General features: G+C 57.7%; 1 protein-coding gene across 1 annotated transcript; it reads left to right on the forward strand.

Moving 5' to 3' along the window:
• The first annotated feature begins 61 nt into the window (after positions 1–61).
• On the forward strand, positions 62–19,051 carry LMNA (lamin A/C). Its single transcript, XM_060031672.1, has 12 exons — positions 62–638; positions 12,060–12,216; positions 13,540–13,665; positions 13,926–14,096; positions 14,299–14,424; positions 14,980–15,200; positions 15,294–15,516; positions 15,947–16,054; positions 16,163–16,282; positions 16,712–16,801; positions 17,598–17,867; positions 18,144–19,051. Exons 1-12 carry the CDS (start codon positions 283–285, stop codon positions 18,168–18,170), a joined length of 1,995 nt encoding a protein of 664 aa, XP_059887655.1. The 5' UTR covers positions 62–282; the 3' UTR covers positions 18,171–19,051.
• The last annotated feature ends 178 nt before the right edge of the window (positions 19,052–19,229 follow it).

Raw genomic sequence — 19,229 nt, forward strand, 5'->3', positions numbered from 1 at the left:
TTAAGAGCAGTGGCCCCTCCTCCAATTCCCTAGACCTATTAGAGCCTTTGCTCTGGCGCCGGTGACTCAGAGTGTTCGCGGGAGCGCCGCATCCATACCGGCCAACCCAGATCCCGAGGTCCGACAGCGCCCGGCCCAGATCCCCACGCCTGCCAGGAGCCAGACGAGAGCCAGCCAGCCGGCCGGCGAGCTCCCACCCCGAGCAGTCTCTGTCCTTCGGCCCGAGCCGCTTGCCCTTACCGGGACCTCTGCCCCGCGGGCAGCGTTGCCACCCTGCCGGCCATGGAGACCCCGTCCCAGCGGCGCGCCACCCGCGGTGGGGCGCAGGGCAGCTCCACCCCGCTGTCGCCCACCCGCATCACCCGGCTGCAGGAGAAGGAGGACCTGCAGGAGCTCAATGACCGCTTGGCGGTCTACATCGACCGTGTGCGCTCGCTGGAGACGGAGAACGCAGGTCTGCGCCTTCGCATCACCGAGTCCGAGGAGGTGGTCAGCCGCGAGGTGTCCGGCATCAAGGCCGCCTACGAGGCAGAGCTCGGGGATGCCCGCAAGACCCTCGACTCGGTGGCCAAGGAGCGCGCCCGCCTGCAGCTGGAGCTGAGCAAAGTGCGCGAGGAGTTCAAGGACCTCAAGGCACGGTGAGTGCGCCCAGGTGGCGGCGTGGGGCCGGGAGAGGCGCAGAGAGGGCGAGCGGACTGTCGCCCTTGCCGAGCTCCAGACGGCTGATAACTTTGCGTTATAGTCTCCTCCCTCACCGGAACCGCCCCCAGCGGGTGACTGGCAGTGCCAAGGGAAATTGTCAAGACAGGACAGAGAAGGGAGGGGTCTCTGGGAGAGGGTGGAATATATAAGGTAACGGCGCGGGCAGCAGGGCCAAGTAGGGGCTGGTGGCAGGTCCACATTCTGTCAGGGTGGGATTTGCCAGTCATTTGGGGCCTGGGGGAGAGTCTTGGGCAAAGCGGAACTGGCTCCGCCAGGTCTAAGAAATCTGGGCACCCAGGACACTTTGGAGTGGGTGAAAGGCTCCTGTTAGAACTTTCTTGGCAGGCTTGGCACTGTGCCAACTTTGCCCAGCCTGGCTCTGAACACATGACACCCACTAAGACAGGGTTCCCAAGCTGGCAGATGTCCAGTGGTGCTGGAGAGAGGCCACCAAAGCAGGGTGACCCCCTTTTTCCCCTGCAGGGGCATGGTGATGGCCCCCTCAGCACGACCCTTACCCGGGTTCTCTGTAAGAGTTGGGAAGCTCTCCTTCACTCCCTACCTGTCTGAGACCTTCCCTGGACTCTGACAGGCCCACCAAAGAGCTCCAGGAGAGCGGCTTCCCCACAGCTCTCACAGCCCTTGGCCTGCTTGGCCCAGGAATGCAAGGGAGGGAGGGAGACAGAGGGCAGAGGCTCCCAGCTCAGGAAGTTGTGCTATGCCCAGGTCTGCCTCCCCCCTTCCCCACCTTCCCCCATCCCACCCTCACCCTCTGCCTGGAGTCTTCGAGGGTTGGGGGCTTGTCGCACCCTGCCTCCCTCCTTGGGGTGAGCCACTTTCATTTTCCCAGCCAAGCTGAGCAGCCTTTGCTCTGGCCCAGTCCTCTCAGCCGCTGACTTTTTGTTGTTGTTCTTTGCCTTGTTCAACTACCAGAATATAGTGACATTTTTGAAATCCAGCCGTTGGAAGCTTCAGGCCACTCCTACCTTACCCATCCCTGCCCCATTCTACCGCACCCTACTTGGCTCCTCCCTCTTTTCTAAAAAGGCCTTTGGAGCTGGGAAGTTTAGGCCATCTTCAGCTCCCCAAGAATTTGTTTTCTGTGAAGACCTCAGCCAAAGAGCACTAAAGGTGCTTGGAGGTCCCTGGTTGGGGTGGGGTATGGTTTGACTTTCCTTCTTTCCCTTGGCATCATCTTCTCCAGACTCACGCTCTTCTCAGAACCTCTGTGTATTCTGTGCTCTTTATACCCCTTCGTGAGCCCCTAGCCCCAGGCATGGTGGGTGTGGCAGATACATCATCCCCTTGTGAAGATTAGATGGAAATTGAAATTGTGTGGAGAGGCAGGGTGACTTGCCTGCCGCCCCCCACTCAGGCTGTGGCTTGTGGGGATCTCAGTTCTCTGGCCAGACCAGGGATCGAACCCGGGCCATGGCAGTGAAAGCCCAGAATCCTAACCACAAGGCCACCGGGGAACTCAGGGTAACTTTATTTCTGTTGAAAGGGATCACTTCTGTCATTGTCCACTAGCGATAGGAGTAACTTAGTTAGCAGGACAGACAGGAGGCAAGCTAAGGGGAGTCCCAGAGAATTAGTGTTCTAAACTAGTCCACGCAAGTACCAAACTACTACCTTGCAGATCCCTGTGAAGGGCATTTTTAGCAGATCTTTTTCTGGGGAAGGCATTGATCAGGGAACAGAACAAGTGGAGTCTATGGTCTCTCGCTAACCCAGCCACGCCAGTCTGTCTCCTCTGCCTCCTGGTGCAGCTGTCGGGCCTGGGACACCAGGCGGGTGTGCACGCATGTGGGGCAGGGCCGGGGGTGGTGTGTGTACTTGTTATATTTAGCCACCTGCCTCTCCTCTCCCCCACTCATCCTGGCTGGGGAGGCTGGACTTCCGGAAAAGGGGGGGCGGGTTTGCACACCTGGATCCTAGGCTGATGAGAGGCAGGGTGGAGACGAAGAGGGCTCAGGTTGGGGTTTCTGTCCTGTTCTATGTCCCCCGTGGGAGGAGCAACGATTTGTTGCTCCCTTTTGCGTCTGCCGTGCTCAGGGTGAGGTGTGGAGTAGAATGAAGAATTTGGGAGAGGAAGAAAGGCATTGTCCTAACTCCTCCCACTAAAGCCTAGGGAGAAGGTGTTGCCTGGTTTAATGTTTAGTTAGAGCTCAGAGTTCAGGGCCAGGCTTTGGGTTGGGATGCAGAGCTGTCTGTAAGACCTTGTGGGGATTCCTGGCCCAGCCTGGGTACCTTGACCACACCCAGGGGTTTGGGGCACCCTCTCATCAGGCTGGGTTACAGGCTGCAAGCAGAAACACTACCCCCACCCACAAACACATACACACATCCTCTCAATTCTGGAGCCCCAGGGATTTGGACACCTAAGTGCGGGAAGAATGAGGAGGTTAAAAGATCAGGAAAGGCCTGCCTGGGGTCCAGGCTTGGAACTAGGCCCCACCCCAAGCAGGACAGCTGGGTGGATGACTCAGATGCTGCCCCCCTCTCTCCCACCCTTGTGGCTTTACAAAAGGCAGCAAGAGACAGGGTGGAGACAGCAGATGTCTTAAAGGGAGGGATGGGGGCCCGAATATCTGCATCTTCTGCTCCCCGCTCCCCACTGCATCCTGGGATCCTTTTCTACCTCCTTCCTAAGGTTCTGGTGGTGATCTGAAACCGGGACTCCTGACAGGCAGTATGCACAAGTAGTTCTAGAGTTGAGGTCTAGAGTTATGGGCTTGGGCTGCGGGATGGTGCCAGGGTCTGTGTCTTTCCGTGCGGAACTGGTGGAGGAAGGCTGAGTCAGAAGTGGGGAGATCCCAGCCCCACAAAGCAGAAGCGTCTCTTCCTCCCCAGACAAGGCCTGGGTGCTCAACGACTTCCTGAATTGCCCACCTTTTGCGGCCCTGGTTGGGATAGGCAGGGACCTGCCAGGCCCAGGTTCATCCAAGCTCTCATCAGGATAAGAAAAGCAAAAGCCAGAGAGGTGTAGAGGCTTGTGCCATGTCACACAGCAGGGGAGTGACAGGTCAGGACTTGAGCACAGGCCTTCTGCTTCTTAGTTATGTGCTCGTACCATTAAACCGTACTTCTCTAGCTTAGGGGACAGGCTGGAGGATCTGGAAGGCGGGTTGGGATGACTGAGGTGCACTCCTGCAGTCTGGAGATTCTGCTCTGGGACCAGTGTTGTCTTCATGTTCTGCTGTTCCGCAGGACCTGTTAACACTTGATCAATAGCCTTTGCCACATCCCATACCTGGAAAGACCCAGGACCCTGCCAGGCCATGGATCATGGGACAGAGCTCAGGGAGGCTGGTGATTCCTGTCTTGAGACTGTCTTGGGACTTGTCATGGGAATTGTCTGTCTACCTGGATCTGCAGGAGGCCGTGCCCTTTGGCAGATACATAAGGATAACAGGGATGGAGGCCTTTCGAGGGTACCTGGGCCCCAGTCCTCACCTGAGGGAGCTCCTGGTGTCATCTCTTCCCCCACCCCACACCCTGAAGTCCACATTCTTATTCAAACGGAAAGAAGAAGGTACAGCTAACCCTGGGGGCTGAGCAGTAAGTACTTAAGGAGCCCAAGAGAAACAAGAAAGACAGTAATTCCTGCCAGGGCCCCTGATTGCCTTCCCACGATTGATGCCCCCCGGCCGGCACATCCCCTGGCCTCCAGGAATCTGAGACTTACTCTTGCATGGGATGTGCCCATTGTCCCCACTCCCAGTCCCACCCCCAGTGATTCAGTAGCTCAGTGTCAGGGCTGAAGGCAGGGACAGCTGTGGGGCCAACTGGTAGGAGATGCCTTTACCTACCAACTGTGCCCTCTGCTCCCCCTCCCTTGCCTCCCTCCTCCCCAGCCCCTGACTACCTCTAGCAGCTGCAGCAGGCAAGACCAGGTCTGGCTCAGAGGCCCAGGGCAGTTCATTCCATTCTCACCTCCCTGAGCCCCACCCTGTGTACAGAAGACGACACAGGCCAAGCTCGAATATTCTTGGAGACAGCAGGAAAGAGGTTCTTTGGGGAAGGTTGCAGCATCTCCTACTGCTTAACAAGAGGCAAGGTGGTCCACCAACAAAATGACAGGTAGCAGGAGGTAGCGGAAACAGCCCTGGCCCTTGGTGTCCTTAGTTCTAGGCTTGGCCCTGCTGCTAAATTGCTGTGTGACCTTGAGCAAATCACCCCCCATCTCTGGATTTCCCTAGCTATAAAAGAAAGGGGTTAGGGCAGAAGGTCTCCAGAGATCCCTCTGGTTCCAGAGTCGTACAATGACCCACAAAGTGAGAAAACAGTCCTCTAAAATACCACGCTATAAGTATGAAAATCGAATATAATTAATAACCAATGCTATTCACAATAGAAATATTTCCCACAAGCTTGGAATTAAAAGTACTAACACCCTCCTCTCTTTCTCAGAGAAAGTTTGTGAGAAACGGTTAACTGTTATGGCATCATATCCTTGGCTTATGCTTTGTTTTTACTGCTAGTAGGAAAGGACACTACGTTTTTAATGCGTCTCCCTTCAGGACATGTCATGTAGGCTGTATCATGCAGGAGAGGGAGAGTCCCATGGGTCTGTGTTGGGGAAGAAGGGAGGCTCTGGGGCAGGCAGGACTGTTACCTTAGTGCTGGCCAGGATTAGACAGCATGAACCCGGAATAAGAGGGAGGTGCAGGGGTGACCTTGAACTGCCCCCCTTCTCTCCTTCCTGCACCCGCAACCTGAGGCTGGGCTGTGAGGAGGTCTTGGCCCTTAACAATCTCTCAAGGAAGGGGACAGTTTGGGAAGGAGGCGGGGCAGGGTGGGGGGACAGGAGCTCCCCCTGCCCGTTTGTGGGAGAGGAAGCTTGAATCCTGCCTGTCGAAACCAGGAATAATTCTGGCTGGAATCCCAGGCCCAGCAGACGAGCTGAGTCACGGTAGAGGGCAGAGTAGAGAGTGGACGGGAGACCCTGAACTTGTCCAGTCAGAGAAGAAAAGGCAGAGGGATGGCCTTTTATTGAAAACTACGATGGGTGTTCTTGTTGAGTGGCAGCAAGAGGGATGAGGGCCTGAATCACATGAGGGACAGATGGAGGGGAGCAGAACACAGGAGTCTCTTTAGGGACTGGCTCAGGGGAGTTAGAGACCCTTAATTTCAAGGGTCCCAGACCTGGGCAGTTGAGAGGGGGCTGTTTGGGATTGCCAAGGCACCCCCTTCCTTCTCCTGAAGCTCCAACGCTGCCACCCTCTGCTGGCTGGGAGAGAGCATTGCATCTTCCCAGGCTGGAGTTGGAATGCAGTGGTACCAGAACTCCTCGGCCCTCCTCCCACTACCTCTCTCCATCTTGGGGTGCGGCTCCCACCCCCTTCCCGCTGTTGTCAGGGTTAATAACCATGAGCCACCAGTCGGAGGGTTAATACGTCCTAAGAAGGGACAGCTAAGTCACCTTCTTGCAGGGATCCCCTAAATGTCCCACCTTACGGCCAGTGGCCTCCCTCCCTCCCACGCCCAGGACATCCTACCTCTTCCCAGGCCTTCCGTCTCCCTTCCATGCCCCCACTTCTTTTGGTCTGTTCCCAGGCCTCAGCCCTGCATTTTTATGACAACACAGGAATAATTTCTGGAGAAACAGGCCAGGAAGAAGGAAAGTGGAGTTTGGCATGGGACCTGGAGGGAGCGGTTGGTCAGGAAGCCCGCTGCCTGTCGTCCAGGACCCCAGCACCCTGGCCTCTGGCCGCAGGCCTCTCCTGCCTCTGCACAATGCCACGTTGATACACCCAGCAGCTGTGACTCAGGCCTGGCCCCCTGCCAGTCCCAGCGCCTCTGCTGGAGTTGCGTCTGAACGTGTCAACAGGCCTCCTGTCCCCCTCTCAGCACCAGTTCCCCCATCCCAACCCTCCCTCTGCTTGGAATTAGACCTGTCTTTGTCTGGGGCGAAGACAGCTGGGAGCCTGGTGGCTCTGGAAGGGGATCTGAGGACCCTCAGACCCCGAGCATATGTGGCAGGTGTCACGCCCAAGGGAGGCGTGTGGAAGCAGAGCCGTGCCTGCTGTGGGTGCATGTGCCCGTGTGGGGAGGCCCATGCACCCACATACTGGGGGTCGACCTCTACCATGTGCTTTCCAGGTGCAAGACATTCAGAACTTCACAGGGTGGCGTTTGGGGGAGGCTCAAGGGGCTTCTAAGTCCCTGGAACACCTGCCCCTCTCAGTTCCTCTCTTCAAGGTCTCCTTTCCAGAAAGGGCTGGTGCCTTGAATGCCAGAGTGGGGAACCAGATGTCCCAGCCTATCCACGTCCTACCCATACCTGAAAGTGATGGCAGACCCACAGACCAGCCAAGAACCCAAGCAGTGGTTACTTTTGGGGGTGGGGGACCGTCGAACTTCATGGCTCCACACGCAGCTGTGGGAGTAGCTGATGTTTGAGGGCTGTTTCACTAAGTCTCTGTATCATCACTCTCAGACTGGGGTGGCTCCCAGCAATTGAGCAGAAGTCGAAGTGTCTTCCAGGCTCTCTCCCTGGGTGTCTCTGTCTACTTTCTGCGCCCTCTGTGTGTGTCATGCCATTTTCTGTGTCTGTCTCCATCTGTTGTGAGTGTCCTCAGGTGACTGGGTGAGCAGGGTTTTAGGGTCTGAGGCTGCTCTTCTCCAGGCCTCGGTTTCCCCATCTGTAAAAGGGCAGGAGTTGGTCCAGGAGGAGGTCCCCCTAGAAGCCTTGAGCTCCTCCTAGTCTCAGGGCATTTGGGGACATACAGAAAAAGCCCGGAGACACACTTATTACTGGAAAGAGAATAAACCAGCAGATAAAACAACAGCTGAACGCACTTGGAGGAGGAGAGAGGGCTGGGACTGGATCTGGAGGCGCTGGGCTGAGGCGGGGCTCAAACAGAGGTGGGGGCGTGGATTTGGATAGGTGGAGGGAGGGAAGGATACATTTCAGTGGGGGGAGTTGCTGGAACAAAAGGAGGAACGTGCGGCCGGCTTGGGGTGGCCGTTGGAGACGCCCCATCACCTGGCAGGGAGTCAGCCTGGGCAGAGGTCTAGACCCCTGGGAAGAGAGGGGAGAACTCTCGCCAAGCCAGGAGGGCTGGGACTCACTGCTCTGCCCCCAGCCCTGCTGTGCCCCCAGCCCTGCTCTGCCCTGCCCAGCCACAGGGGTCTCCCTTTCCTGTGAGGCAGGAGACGCTCGGGGGCTCAGGGCCCTTTGTGCGCCTGCCTCCCCTCCCCCTCCTCCCGTCTCTGACCCGCGGCGATGGGGAACACGGAGGGCCGGTGAGGCTGGGGCGGGGCCAGTGAGTGGACAGGGGCGGGTCTGAGGGAGCCCGGCTGGGCTGGTCCGGCTCCTCCACTGCCCCCTTGGCCACCTGCCCCTCCCACTTCTTATTTTTAGCCCCAGTCCGTTGTCGTTGCTCCCCTTGTCTCTTCCTCAGCTCAGCGGAGGAAATGGGGGCCTCTCCCTCGGGGCCTAGCAAGTTGCTCCCGGCAAGCGGGCCCAAACAGGCCTGCGGCCGGCCCTGGCTTCCATATCTGGCATCTGAGCTGGGCTGAGGAGGGTGACTCAGCGGGCGGGTCAGCGCCTGGCCCAGTGCCCACCTCAGCCCCTTTCCCGTGCTGCGTGCCTTTCTCCCCCTCCCCCGCCCCCCCAGGCAGCCCCCAGAGTCCTGGCCTGCAGTGGCCCTGGAGCCTGGCTTCCCTATCCCACCAGCCAGCCTCAGCGTAACAGAGCCCCAGCCTGGGGCCACACGCGCCAGCTCCCAGGTCTCATTTCTACCTTATTCTTTTCCTCTCTGCTCCCCTGCCCTCCCCCACCCCACTCGTCCCTCCTTCTGCGATCAGATATGCCAGACGTGGGAAGAGTTAGAAACAGGATGCCCAGCCCTTCTTGCCTCATGAATGCCCGCTGGGATGGAGCCACTCCTGTGTGGGAGGAGCCTGGCGGATGGGAGGGAGAAGCCGGCAACCCACTGGCATGGCACCGGGCCTGGGGCAGGACGTGGGTAAAGCCAGGGTCTCCCCTGTGAGCACCAGAGGATTTCCCGACCCCTGCCAGAGTATTGTGTGCTTGAGGATGAGTCACCTGTGGAGCCCCTGGTTCCCACCCTTCCAGCTCCCCTTGCCTGCCTCACCCTGTCCTCCCTGCCAGCCCAGTCCTCCCTGCCCTAGCTGTGGGGCAGCAGTCAGCATGTGCCCAGCTTTCCCACCGCCAACCCCCAGTGGACTCAGGCACGGGCAGCAGCACCACTCTGGGGCTGAACGCCTGGCCAGTGTCTGCTTGGGGTCCCTGCTAGGGCTGAAGACCCCAGCTAGGGAAGAAATGGCATTTGGACCTGGTGGTCAGGCAAGACTGGGGAGGAGGTTGGAGAGGCACTGGTTTCCGTACTGCCACCCGCAGCGGTCTCTTGGGGAGTGCTTGTGGCTCCCTGGCCACAGAGCTCCTGAGGTCTGAGTCATGAGCCCATGGGTGACAGCGGCTGCTTCCCCACAGAGGGGAGCTCCCCAAACACGGCTGAGAAAACCACAAAGGCTCTTCCTTGCTTCCCTCTCTTTGCTTGGGGTTTCCCTCACCTGCAGGGTGTGCCTTAGTCCTTTCATCGCATGTCTTTTAAGCGCTAATCAAAGCCTCCAGGAGGGGAAGGAAAATCGCCCCCTTAATTTCTCTGGAGGCCATTAGAGCACGGGAGGTGGAGCAGTACATCAGTGATTTCCAGCTCTGCTCCCGACTTGCTGTAGGACTCTGGAGGGACCCTGGACGTAGCTCTCTGTGCCTGTTTCCTCACTCACGCAGTATTAGCACCTATCTCAGTAGGGAAGCTGTGGAGATTAAGTGAGTTATATTATAATATTTAGAGCAGTGTCTTGTATGCAATTAGGTGTGTTTGCTGTCATTATATGATTATTAGTATTAGTCTGAGTATCAGTATTAATATTAGTATTACTACTACCCCACCTTTGGGAGCAGAAGGAACTGAAGAGGTTATACTGAAGGACAAAATCCTGCAGTTGTCAGGCTGTGTGAGCCCTCGAGGACAGGGACCGTGCAGCTCCGTTGTTTTCCTCTGTCAGTGCTGCGTTGCACTGCCACAGGAAAGGTATTTCCAAGGAGAACTTCTGCAGTTCCTCTCCTGGTGTCTGAGGAGGCCAGGGAGGCGGGACTAGGGAAGAGACACCCTTGAGATGCCTTCCGAAAGCATCACGGTGCTCCTTCCTGCTTCTCCCAGCTCAGGCTGGCTGGATCTGGGAGCCCTCTTTCTCCTGCTGGCTTCTCTGCTCTCTCTAGACCTGTGGCTTAGGGGGAGGGGGAAGGGGAGGGGAGGGGGAGGAGGGAGGAGTCCTGATCAGCAGCCAGAATTGACTGTGACCGCCACCCCCCCAGCCCAGTCCCTATAGCTGCTTGCTGTGCTTGACACTGGGTCACTCACCTTCCTCCTCTGTGCCTCAGTTTCCTCATCTGTACAAGGAGGGGGTTAAGCTGAACGTATGCTCAGCTCCTTCTAGTTCTCTAAATTCTGAGAGCCTCCCAGGATGGCCAGCTGCAGCCGTTAGCCTGCAGGGTAGAGAGGCCTCTTGGCTGGGAAGTCCCTGCCAACCTTGGAGTCAGCCCAAGGGGATCGGAATCTATGTCTGCTGCGTCGCTTCGCTTTACCAGCGGTTTTTCTTCTTTTTCCCTCCTCGCCCTGCAGCTGCCTCAGCTTCGGAAAAGTTCTGAAGTCATGGAAAGTTGGGGCTATGCTCCCAGCCAGGGGCTGGGCCGGATGGCAGCCAAAACCTGAGCTGGGTTTTGACTTTATTTTTAGCTTTTCTGGCTGAGACGGAGGAGGGGAGACATCCTCCAGATCTGGAAGGGCCTCTTTTCACAGGAGACAGACACTGTTGCATTAAACAGCTTGTTCTGAGATGTGGCCAGAGGCCTGGACAGAGCAAGCGTGCAGGCTGGGGGTGCTTCCCCCAGGTCTTCGGGTCCTTCCCTTGCCTGTCTGGGTGTTGCTCTGTCCCCCCTCCCAGTGGAGCCCAGTTGGAGGGGAGGTGGCTCCTGTTTGAAATCTAAGCTGGTGGCAGGAGAACACCGTCTCAGTCTCGGGCCCTCCCTCCAGAGCTGCCTCCAGTCTAGCCTTCTCCATCCTGCTTCACAGTGAATTGTTGGGTCTGCTGGAGCTGAGGGCTTTGGTGGCAGGAGAAAAATGTTGGCAGGGCCACTTTTCTCCTTTCCAGGATAGAATTTTTTTCCCCCTGCCCACGTTTGGTTTTCCTTTTTTCCATCTGCCATGGTGGGTTCATGCTTGAAGTCTGATGAGTTGCAGATGGCAACTGGGCCCAGGCCCCTTGTCTCTTTCCTTCCACTCCCTGGGCCTAGTGGTTTCTCTCACCACGCATTGCTGAAGGGATCATTACAACTGAAAAGTTCTTGGGTTCCCCAGAGGTCTTTAAGAAAATAGGATCCCTCTATTTCTCTAGGTCACTCTCCAGCAAAAGTCATCAGCGGCCCAGAAAGGGAAGGGAGGTGGCAGAGGCAACCCCTGTTCGGTTGGTTCTAGCTAAAGCTTTACCCAGTTTGAGGAGTGGCGAGGTTCAAGGCTGGAACCCAGATGGACCTGGAGGCCTGGGGGTCACATCTGGAGCCAGATGCTGAGGCCTGTGGTCGATGTGTCGGGCTCAGCATTCTCAGGCTCTGATGAGGCCCAGAGGGAGGGAGGCTGGAACCCCTGTGCTCTGCCCAGATCAGGGGACCCAGACTGGGTCCGAGAAAGGAAAGGGTCAGTACCATGCCTGGCTGTCCTCGTCCCAGGTCTCCCTGAGCTTTAACCAGACTTTCCCTCCCAGCAGTTCCCGGTGTGTAAAAGGGACTAGGGGAGGTGACAGACACCTTTAGGTCTCAAACTGATAAGTGTTAGGGACGCACAGACCCAAGGCCTAGGAGCCTGGCTGTCTGGGTACCCACAGGGAAGGAGGCTTGGCTTAATGGAAGGTGGGTGGAGTCGGGGGAGAAGGTTAAGGCCCTCTGTGGGAAGGGGCAGGAGACAAAGGTGGCTCTGTCTCTTTGGGAAGGAATGGGAGGGGAGAGAGGGAAAAGCATTCATCTCACGGGATCGAGCTTTGCCCTTGGCCCCAGGCGCGTTCCTGAGTACTGAGTCATGGGAAGGGTGGAGAAGCAGGAAGGGGGTTTTGGGGACCTTGGAGGAAGTGGGAGTCCAGCCCCAGAGGCAGGCAGATGCAAACGAACCAAAGTCAAGGATGCCCTCCCCTGGCAGTTTGAGGGATAGCAGAGCCAGGCCCCACAGCTGACCTCCCAGAACCTGCCTTCTCTCTCTCCCTGCGGGACCTGGCTCTCTCTAGGAACACAGACTCCTCCTCTTAAACCCACTCTTCCCTGGCTTCTTTAGCAATACCAAGAAGGAGGGAGACTTGATGGCTGCCCAGGCCCGGCTCAAGGACCTGGAGGCTCTGCTCAACTCCAAGGAGGCTGCACTGAGCACTGCTCTCAGTGAGAAACGCACGCTGGAGGGCGAGCTGCATGACCTGCGGGGGCAAGTGGCCAAGGTGAGGCCCGCCCGTGATGCCACCTGACACCTGTCCCCCCTCCCCTGCCAAATGCACACTCACTCTTCCACCCCAGGCCCCCTCAGGAGGTGCCCAGTCTGACCTGTCACATGGTATCAGAGCCATTCCCATGTCCTACCCTCGTTGCACCCATCCAGACCATATTGCATCCTCCTTTGCTGCCCATGGTGTCTAGCACGGTGAATTTAAAAGAATCCACAAGCCATTTCCATTTAACTTTGCAATGAATTGTGCCTGGCCCTGGATCCCTCCCGGTGTGACCCTGCTAGAGAGAGCCATGACCTCTCTGGGAGGCAGGAGAGGATGTAGCCTGTCCGCAGAGCCCTGATCGGGAGCTGATGGTCGATCACGTATGGATGCATGTTCTCAGTGCTCAGCATGTATACGATGGTCTTTACTTTCAAAACACTTTGCTATGTATTCTAGCCTCTAATCTCTCATGTTACAAGCTAAGGAACAGAATCAAAGAAGCTGGCTTGTTCCCAATCTCACAGCCACATCTGCTTAGAGCAGGACCAGGACTAGAGACAGTCACCAAGCTTCTGTCCTGGGCTGTCTTCCCTCCCAGGCCCTGCCGCCACGGTACACCGTGGAGAGACCAGGAGAAGCCAGCATGTTGACAAAAAAACCAAGGCTGGGCCATTCTCCTCCCAGGTCCTGCCCCCAGCCCTTCCCAGCTTCACTTCCCAGCTTGGGCTTTCTAAGATGAAGATCTAAGACAGGTGCACCCCTACTTGAGCTTCAGAGGATTGTTTCGTGGCAGATAAGGGCGCGTCTCTCCATGATCAAACCCCTGCCTTCCAGTCTGGCCGCCTCTGCTGTCACTCTACCCGCTGAGCCCTGTCCTTCAGGCTTCAGCAGTACTGACTGGAGATCCTGAAGTGAAGATCCTTCTTCCCTCTGTGCCTTTGCACTTGGTTCCTGTCTGCCCCACTCACCTGTCCTTCAGATCTCAGCCTCTTGGAGGCCTTCCCGGAAGCCCCCTCTACCACCCCAGGCACACTTCGGTTCCTTCCCTCATATTCCTTCTGTATTCTGGACATACTTCCTTTATAGCAATTGCTATGTTGTGCCAGAGAAAGGAGGCACTGTCTTTTTTTTTCTTAGCACAGTACCTACCCAGAGTCATTACTGTGAGGGAATAAATATATTATTACCAATATGGGTATCCAAGGCTCTCACTCCCCTAGACCTGTTTCTGCACATATAAAGGGATGTGCTGGATGCAGCCCACTTCTCAGCTTCCTTCCAGCTCTGATGTCCTATGATCCCTCTCCCTGACCTCTGCCCCCTTCCTCTCAGCTCGAGGCAGCCCTGAGTGAGGCCAAGAAGCAACTTCAGGATGAGATGCTGCGGCGGGTCGATGCTGAGAACAGGCTGCAGACCCTGAAGGAGGAGCTGGACTTCCAGAAGAACATCTACAGCGAGGTGGGAACTGTGCCCTGCAGACCGGAGGACCAGGGCTGGGTGGTGACAGACGTCAGAGCTGGGGCTGGGGGATCAGCTGTGTGCAGAGCTCCCTGCCTGACTCCCTTGTACTAGTGGATGGGGAGTTGGGGGGTGGCCAGCCCCCAGGTTAAAGTGGGGCTTTACAGTGACTCCATTCAGGGTTAGGGCTGGGCCGGGAACTTGGGTTTCATCCTTGAAGGACTAGTTCTGATTTTGGTTTCTGGGTCCAACCCTTCCAGGAGCTTCGTGAGACCAAGCGCCGCCATGAGACGCGACTGGTGGAGATTGATAATGGGAAGCAGCGTGAGTTTGAGAGCCGGCTGGCGGATGCCCTGCAGGAGCTGCGGGCCCAGCACGAGGACCAGGTGGAACAGTACAAGAAGGAACTGGAGAAGACCTATTCTGCCAAGGTGCTCATTATCCCGTGGCTCCCTTGCTGCCTCTGCCCCCAGCAGCCCTCCACCCGCCCACCCTGAGATGTCCTGTGGGAGATCGGGAGGACGGTGTCAGGAGCTCAGGGTACCCGGCCCCTGACGCTGCAGCAGTGATGCCCTTCTCAGGTCCCTCCTGCCTTTGGTCGCTGCAGCCCTAACCCTGTGTCCTCCCCTCCAGCTGGATAATGCCAGGCAGTCAGCCGAGAGAAACAGCAACCTGATGGGGGCTGCCCACGAGGAGCTGCAGCAGTCCCGCGTCCGCATCGACAGCCTCTCCGCCCAGCTCAGCCAGCTCCAGAAGCAGGTGATGCCCCCACCCCGCCCCTCCCCCATCAGCCAATAGTCTGGGCAGGATGTCAGGATGTCAAGTGGAAGTCCTGAGGAGGGGAGGGTAGTGGACAGAACATGCCCCCAGGACCACAGGCTGAGTAAGAAGCCTAGGATTTGGAGTCAGATGACCAGTTTGCTGTTCCAGGACTACCTCTTATCTCGCCTGTAAGACCTTGCTTCTCAGAGCCTTGGTTTTCCCATTTGAATATGGAGATCATTCTTATCCTCCCTAACTCATAGATCTGCCAGGAGACCCAGTGTGAGGTGTTAAAAGCATCAATATTCTTCTAGCTGGCTGTGCCACTTGTGGCAGAGGAAACAGGTTCTAGCCTCAGATTAAGAGATTTCAGTTGGATATTGAGAAGGCCTCCCCAGTCGTCAGCAGCCAGCCGAGGCCACATTAGAGCCATAAAAGGCTCTGATGGGAGCCTGGAGATCCTGGGGAGGATAACTGGGTGTCCCCTGCCCCTTACATCTCCATACTTGGGGCCCTTGGGAGCTCATCAGACCCCTGCCCCCCGTCACCCAGCTGGCAGCCAAGGAAGCAAAGCTGAGGGACCTGGAGGACTCGCTGGCCCGTGAGCGGGACACCAGCCGGCGGCTGCTGGCAGACAAGGAGCGGGAGATGGCGGAAATGCGGGCAAGGATGCAACAGCAGCTGGACGAGTACCAGGAGCTGCTGGACATCAAGCTGGCCCTGGACATGGAGATCCACGCCTACCGCAAGCTCCTGGAGGGCGAGGAGGAGAGGTGGGCTGTGCGGGAGTTGGGGAGGTGCTAGCGGCCGCCTCCGGCCTGCCACCGGCCTTGACTAGGCCCCCCACCCTGTCTCCCCCTCCGCAGGCTACGCCTGTCCCCCAGCCCCACCTCGCAGCGCAGCCGCGGCCGGGCCTCCTCCCACTCGTCCCAGACACAGAGTGGGGGCAGCATCACCAAAAAGCGCAAGCTGGAGTCCACGGAGAGCCGCAGCAGCTTCTCCCAGCACGCTCGCACCAGCGGGCGCGTGGCCGTGGAGGAGGTGGATGAGGAGGGCAAGTTCGTACGCCTGCGCAACAAGTCAAATGAGGTAGTCCCCCAGGTTGGGTCTAAGAGAATGCATCCGGGTTAGGGAGAAAACCTGGAAAGTGAAGGGATGGAGTTTGTGGGGAGGGCTGTTCCTCCCATCAGAGGCAGACCAGGGCAGTGTGGATATCTCCTCCACACTCTGGTTCCAGTCCTGGCTCCGGGACTCATCGGTGGCAGTGAGACCTTCGGCAATTTATTTAACCTCTCAGAGCATCGGTTTCCTCATCTGTAAAATGGGCATAATAATAGTCCCTAACCCTTTGAATTCTTGGGAAAATGAAAGTACTGAGTGTGTTTGGCACAGCATAAGAGCCCATAGATGTAGCTATTATTTATCCTTGAGGGGGAAGGCAGCGAGGGGCAGAATAGAGTGAGATAGACCCAAGAGCCTGAACGAGCCTCCCCCAACCTTCCCCTTCTCTCCCCGGCAGGACCAGTCCATGGGCAACTGGCAGATCAAGCGCCAGAATGGAGATGATCCCCTACTGACCTACCGCTTCCCGCCAAAGTTCACTCTGAAGGCTGGTCAGGTGGTGACGGTGAGTGGCAGGGTGTTTGGGACTCTGGGGTGGCCTCGGGTGGGGATGGGTTGGCCTGAGGATGGGAGTGCTGGAGTGAGCACCCTTCTCTAATTCTCCCTCCCCCAGATCTGGGCTGCAGGAGCTGGGGCCACCCATAGCCCCCCTACCGACTTGGTGTGGAAGGCACAGAACACCTGGGGCTGTGGAAACAGCCTGCGTACGGCTCTCATCAACTCCACTGGGGAAGTGAGTATGCCGCAGGCTGGCCTCTTACTGGACAAAGTTCCCCTGACGGCCAAAGTAGGAGCCAGCTGCCCCCAACCCAAAGGGGCCAATTCAGGGCCACTTCCTCCCAGCTCTCCTGTGCAGTCCCAGGCCCCAAACTCTCTAACCAGTGTACAGACCCAAAGCTGCCTCCCCCAGCAGCAGGAGGGGTGGAGGTTAGACAGTGAGGATTGTTAAGGCAGACCATGCTCCTACCCAGAGAGTTTGACAGTGTCACCCTGGGGTAGAAACAATTTCCTTAGCTCCAGTACCACAGAGGACAGAGTAAGCAGCAGGTTGGACAAAGGGCAGGCCACTCGAAGGTTCTTAGGTGGTCACTGGGTTGGGTATGCTGCACACTCCTCCCCTGGCCCTGAGCCCTGACCCCTGGGGCTCTCGTATCCCCGGCAGGAGGTGGCCATGCGCAAGCTGGTGCGCTCAGTGACTATGGTTGAGGATGACGAGGATGAGGATGGAGATGACCTGCTCCATCACCACCACGTGAGTGGCAGCCGCCGCTGAGGCCAAGCCCACGCTGGGGCACCCAGCCAGGCCTAGGGACAGCCTCTCCCTGGCCTTCCCGTGCCCCAAAAATCTTTTCATTAAAGAATGTTTTGGAACTTCACTTGCTGCCCTGGCTTTTCTTCTCTCTCCTCCCTATACCTTGAACAGGGAACCCAGGTGTCTGGGTTCCCTACTCTGGTAAGGAAGGGAGTGGAACTTTCTGATGCCATGGAGTCTTCCCATGGGAGCAGTGGACAAGGGTCTGGATTTGTCTCCTGGGACAGGGATGGGAGGACAGATGTGGGGCACCCAGCCCTGCCTCTCTCCCCCAATTTCTGTTGCATGCATCTCCTTTCTTGTCTCCTCCCCATTCCTGTCACCTGCATGGCCTCTCATCTCCCCCATTTTTCCTGGGAGAACGGTCTCTCTCACCCACGCCGCTTCCCAATTAATTTTGCATGCCTGCTGCTCTACAAGCTTGCTCACTCTCTCTCCTTTCCCTCTTAAGCTCAGAGTAGCTAGGACAGAGTCAAAGCCACAACTCCCATTCCCTGTCTTCTGTCCCCAAGTCTTCATGACCCTGCCCCCTTTCGTGTCCTCCCTTCCCAGCCCCGGCCCCCTAAGCCCTATTGCTCGCCCACCGTTAGGTTAGGTTAGGTTAGGTTACTTGAGCGCAGAACCCCACCTTCCCACCTGGTAACTGGGAACCTGCAGGAGCGCGGAGCCTGGGTGTTGGGCCTGAGCAGTCAGTCTCAGACTCGCCGTCAGGCCTGAGCCTTGTCTCCCTCCTCAGGGCTCCCACGGCAGCAGCTCGGGGGACCCCGCCGAGTACAACCTGCGCTCGCGCACCGTGCTGTGCGGGACGTGCGGGCAGCCTGCCGACAAGGCGTCTGCCAGCAGCTCAGGAGCCCAGGTGGGCGGATCCATCTCCTCTGGCTCCTCCGCCTCCAGTGTCACAGTCACTCGCAGCTACCGCGGTGTGGGGGGCAGTGGGGGTGGCAGCTTCGGGGACAGCCTGGTCACCCGCTCCTACCTCCTGGGCAACTCCAGACTCCGAACCCAGGTGAGTTGTCCCTCTGCCTCTACACCCCCACAGGCAGCGGGGCCCTGGTCCCTGAGGGTTAGGGTGGCCCTGTGGGGGGAGAGCCTTCTCTTCCGCAGCCCGGGGGAGTGGGAGCCTCCTCCCCGAAGCCCAAGATCCTAGATGGTCGCTCCCACATCCTGCCCCTCCTGTCTGAGCCCCAGATTGGAGGGCAGGGGTGGGGCGGGGGGTAAGGGGAGGGAGGGTATGGGCCAGGTGCTGCGGCTCACACGTCTCCCCTTCTTTCTTCTCTCTTAGAGCCCCCAGAACTGCAGCATCATGTAATCTGGGACCTGCCAGGCAGGGATGGGGGCGGAGGCCTCCTGCTTCCTCCTCACCTCATGCCCACCCCTGCCCTGCCCCTCCTGGGAAGGGGCTTGAAGCCAAAGAAAAATACCCCTTTGTTTTTTCTTCTATGTTTTTGTTTTTTTCTAAGAGAAGTTATTTTCTACAGTGGTTTTATACTGAAGGAAAAACATAAGCCCCCCCAAAAAGCGCATCTATCTCAATCCCCCCCTTTTTTCCCCTGCTTCTGGGGAACTCCATATCTGCCTTAAAACCAAAGAGGGAGCCAAGGGAAAGGGATGCTTTTTACAGAGCCTAGTTTCTGCTTTTCTGCCCTGCCTTCTGCCCCCATCCTGGGGACCCTGTGACATGGTGCCTGAGAGGCAGGTGTGGAGTCTTCTCCGCCAGGCCCCTGGGCCATCCCCCATTGTTCCACTACACCTGGCTGAGGCTCCTCCGCCTGCCCCGCCCCCAGTTCCCCCCTGTCCCCAGCCCCGGGATGACTTGATTCTCCCAGGTACCAGCTGCGCTTGCTTTTTCTGTATGTTATTTAGACAAGAGATGGGAATGAGGTGGGAGGTAGAAGGAGGGTGAAGAAAGGTTAGAATGAGCCTGCCGTCACCCAGCTTCAGAGCCAGGGGTGGGCTGTGCCCAGTCACTGGAGATCGAGGTCAGGTGGGTGTAGGGGAGGAGGGAGAGGGAGGCTGACTAGAATGGGGGAGAGCCTGCTGGGGCCCCACCACAGAGGAGGAAGATGAGGAAGGGTGGAGGGTGTGTGGCAGTGGATTTTGGCAAACACTAAGGAGCCCCTTGCCTCCCATTTCCCATCTGCACCCCTTCTCTCCTCCCCAAATCAATACACGAGTTGTTTCTACCCCTGGCTGCTGTGGTGTCTGTCTTTGTTGGTGGGTGTCACTGTGTGTTCTGAGGGGCAGACAGACACACACACACACACACACAAATGTCGCTCAGTCACCGCATCCTCACGCCTCCCAGCCTTGCCCCTGCTCTAAGGGAGATGCGACAAGGCCCTCAGAGCTTCAGATGCACATCTGGGCA

This window comes from Delphinus delphis, chromosome 1 (assembly GCF_949987515.2).
Source record: "Delphinus delphis chromosome 1, mDelDel1.2, whole genome shotgun sequence".
NCBI classification, from domain to species: domain Eukaryota; kingdom Metazoa; phylum Chordata; class Mammalia; order Artiodactyla; family Delphinidae; genus Delphinus; species Delphinus delphis.